The sequence below is a fragment of the Sinocyclocheilus rhinocerous genome, unplaced genomic scaffold, assembly GCF_001515625.1.
Source record: "Sinocyclocheilus rhinocerous isolate Xijiao unplaced genomic scaffold, SAMN03320098_v1.1 scaffold1563, whole genome shotgun sequence".
NCBI lineage: Eukaryota > Metazoa > Chordata > Actinopteri > Cypriniformes > Cyprinidae > Sinocyclocheilus > Sinocyclocheilus rhinocerous.
This window is the reverse complement of record NW_015656185.1, coordinates 708,238-710,549: the sequence shown is the minus strand read 5'-3', so window position 1 is coordinate 710,549 and position 2,312 is coordinate 708,238. Positions and strand designations below refer to the sequence as shown.

Genomic DNA, 2,312 nt, shown 5'->3' with positions numbered 1-2,312 from the left:
AAATAAATATTTAATAAAAATATAATTAAAAAGGAAGTAAACACTGTAACGAACAGGGCACTCAGTAATCTGGGAAGTTTGTGTGCATTGGGAATAATTTTTTTTTTCAAATGAAACCAAGGTAACACTCATTTTACATACAGTACACAGTGAAAATGACATGAATATGACAGTGGGCTCCTTATGTACCAAATCTGAGCTGGTTTGAATTGGCCGCCTCCATTTTACTTCAGTTTTAGACAGAACTGTTAACGACGACGGCAAACAAGAGGGAGAATGTGAGCACTATGTGCTCAGGCGCTGCCGTTATCAGCGCCGTCAAAATACATGTCCTGCCTCGAACGCATACAAGATCTCAACTAGATTCGACTAAGTCTGCAAGGTTTGTGAAATTAAATGTTGATTAGTCATTCAAAGATTTGTTTAAATGATATAAATGCGTATTTGCTGAATGCTGATGGCAAACAAGAAAGTATTATAATGTTTGCCGTTCTATTACTAATAATATAAAAGCAATCGTTATAATACTTTTTTGTATACATTTTAATTCCTTTGTTTAACAGTTCTATCTGATTATTAGACAGACTTCTACAGAAAAACTTATCAGCCGATGCCGATATTTGAAAAATGCCAAATATCGGCCGATAAATCGGTCGACCACTAGTCGAGTCTACCAGTATATTGCTCACCCCTATTCAATCTATTCTTCTGAAGTCATATAATAGCTTTGTATGAGGAAAAGTCCAAATTTTAAGTTGTTATTCACTAAAAATCACGTGGTGAACTATTCATTTGAACAACAGCAGGTAGAAATCTTTAGTCTTAACTGTGAGTGTTGCTCTTCGATGTTTTATATAGAGAGCAGAGCTGAATGAACTCCAGAGGAAGAAGTCAGACGATCTGTGGAGGGAAGATCTGGCCGTCTTCATTGAGGAGCTGGATGTGAGTCTCTTTTATAGACATTAGCTTTAGGATTGGGTGATCAAGTGTGTGAGAGTTTTCTCTCTGTCTTTCTTCCAGCGTGTGGAGGAGCAGGAGAAGGAGAGTGTGAACTCTGGGAAGGCCGTGAAGCTGGTGAAAGGGAAGGTGGGCAAACCTAAAGTGAAAAAGATGCATCTGGAGGAAACTCTGCCCTCTCCTTTTGGCCGCAGGATAGAGCCACAGGTCACACTCGCTATGAAAGCCGACGCCTCCAAGAAACTCACCAAAAAGAAGAAGGTAAAGATGTGTGTGTGAGGCTGAAATGTGGTGTATTCAAACTTAATGTTATATTAAATATAGTCATGCAATGTATTACAGGAGTAATAGAATTGAGTTATACTGTATTTTCCGGAAAATATAAGTCACTTTGGAATATAAGTTACTTGTACTACAGAAAATACAGTAATATAAAGAATATAATTGAATCATGAAGTAATACCACAGTTTTATAGAAACGCTATAGTTATTTTTACTGTGGTAGAGAAGAGCCATGCATGATTTTACCTGTGGTTACTAGGGATGGGTACCGAGAACCGGTATTTTTTTGGACCGTAATTGGGTCGATACCAGAATACCGATAAGCTTCAGGACAAACGATACTGTTATCGATACTTGCGTTGTTTTATCTCCGTATACTTCAATGCTAAAGACGAATTAGAAGCTGCTGCTTGTCAATTTCCTTCACTGAATGATGTGGCCGAGGTTTGCTCGACGTGCGTGTGATATCCACGGTGTGTGTTTGTGTGCAATCAGTCATCGCGGCAAGAGTGAAACTTTCGAAAGTGTGGGCTTACGTTACAAAACTAGGTGACACCAGTGTCAGATGCAATATATGCAGTAGTGTAACAGTGAACAAAGGAGGCAACACTAGTAATATAATGAAACATTTACTAAGAAAACACAACATCTACCTCAAGCAATGCGCTGCTGTATTATGTCTCGCGGCTCCAGCTCCCAACTGAAACTCACGAGACACATTCACATCAAATGTTGATTCGGTAGAGTTACACTCACGAGACACTGCACTTATTCGCAATCACAAAAGTACATTATTTCTGCGTGATTTAAAGCCTTGCCGGTTAAACATTTCTTTTGCGTGCTGTTATGACGTGCTTATTCAGAGCGCGTACACCCGAAGCGTCCGTACACTAAAAGGCTGGTCAAACAGCACCTGATTACTTAGTTATCTTAATTATCGTCTGATTGTGCTAATACTGTCAAAAACACACAAGGTTTGCATATAAACACAGTTAATTATGTCTAAAGTGAAAGTAAACAGTTGAGAGAAAAACAGATGCGTGCAGCTCTTAAAGGGACAGTACTAAACATGC

General features: G+C 38.8%; 1 protein-coding gene across 1 annotated transcript in view; it reads left to right on the top strand.

Moving 5' to 3' along the window:
- LOC107719851 (DNA topoisomerase 2-beta-like) overlaps window positions 1-2,312 on the top strand; it is a 56,783-nt gene that overhangs the window by 43,755 nt on the left and 10,716 nt on the right. Inside the window, exons 27-28 of the mRNA XM_016527390.1 lie at window positions 859-942; window positions 1,021-1,218. Coding sequence (XP_016382876.1) covers window positions 859-942; window positions 1,021-1,218 — 282 coding nt within the window. The remainder of the gene's footprint in view (window positions 1-858; window positions 943-1,020; window positions 1,219-2,312) is intronic.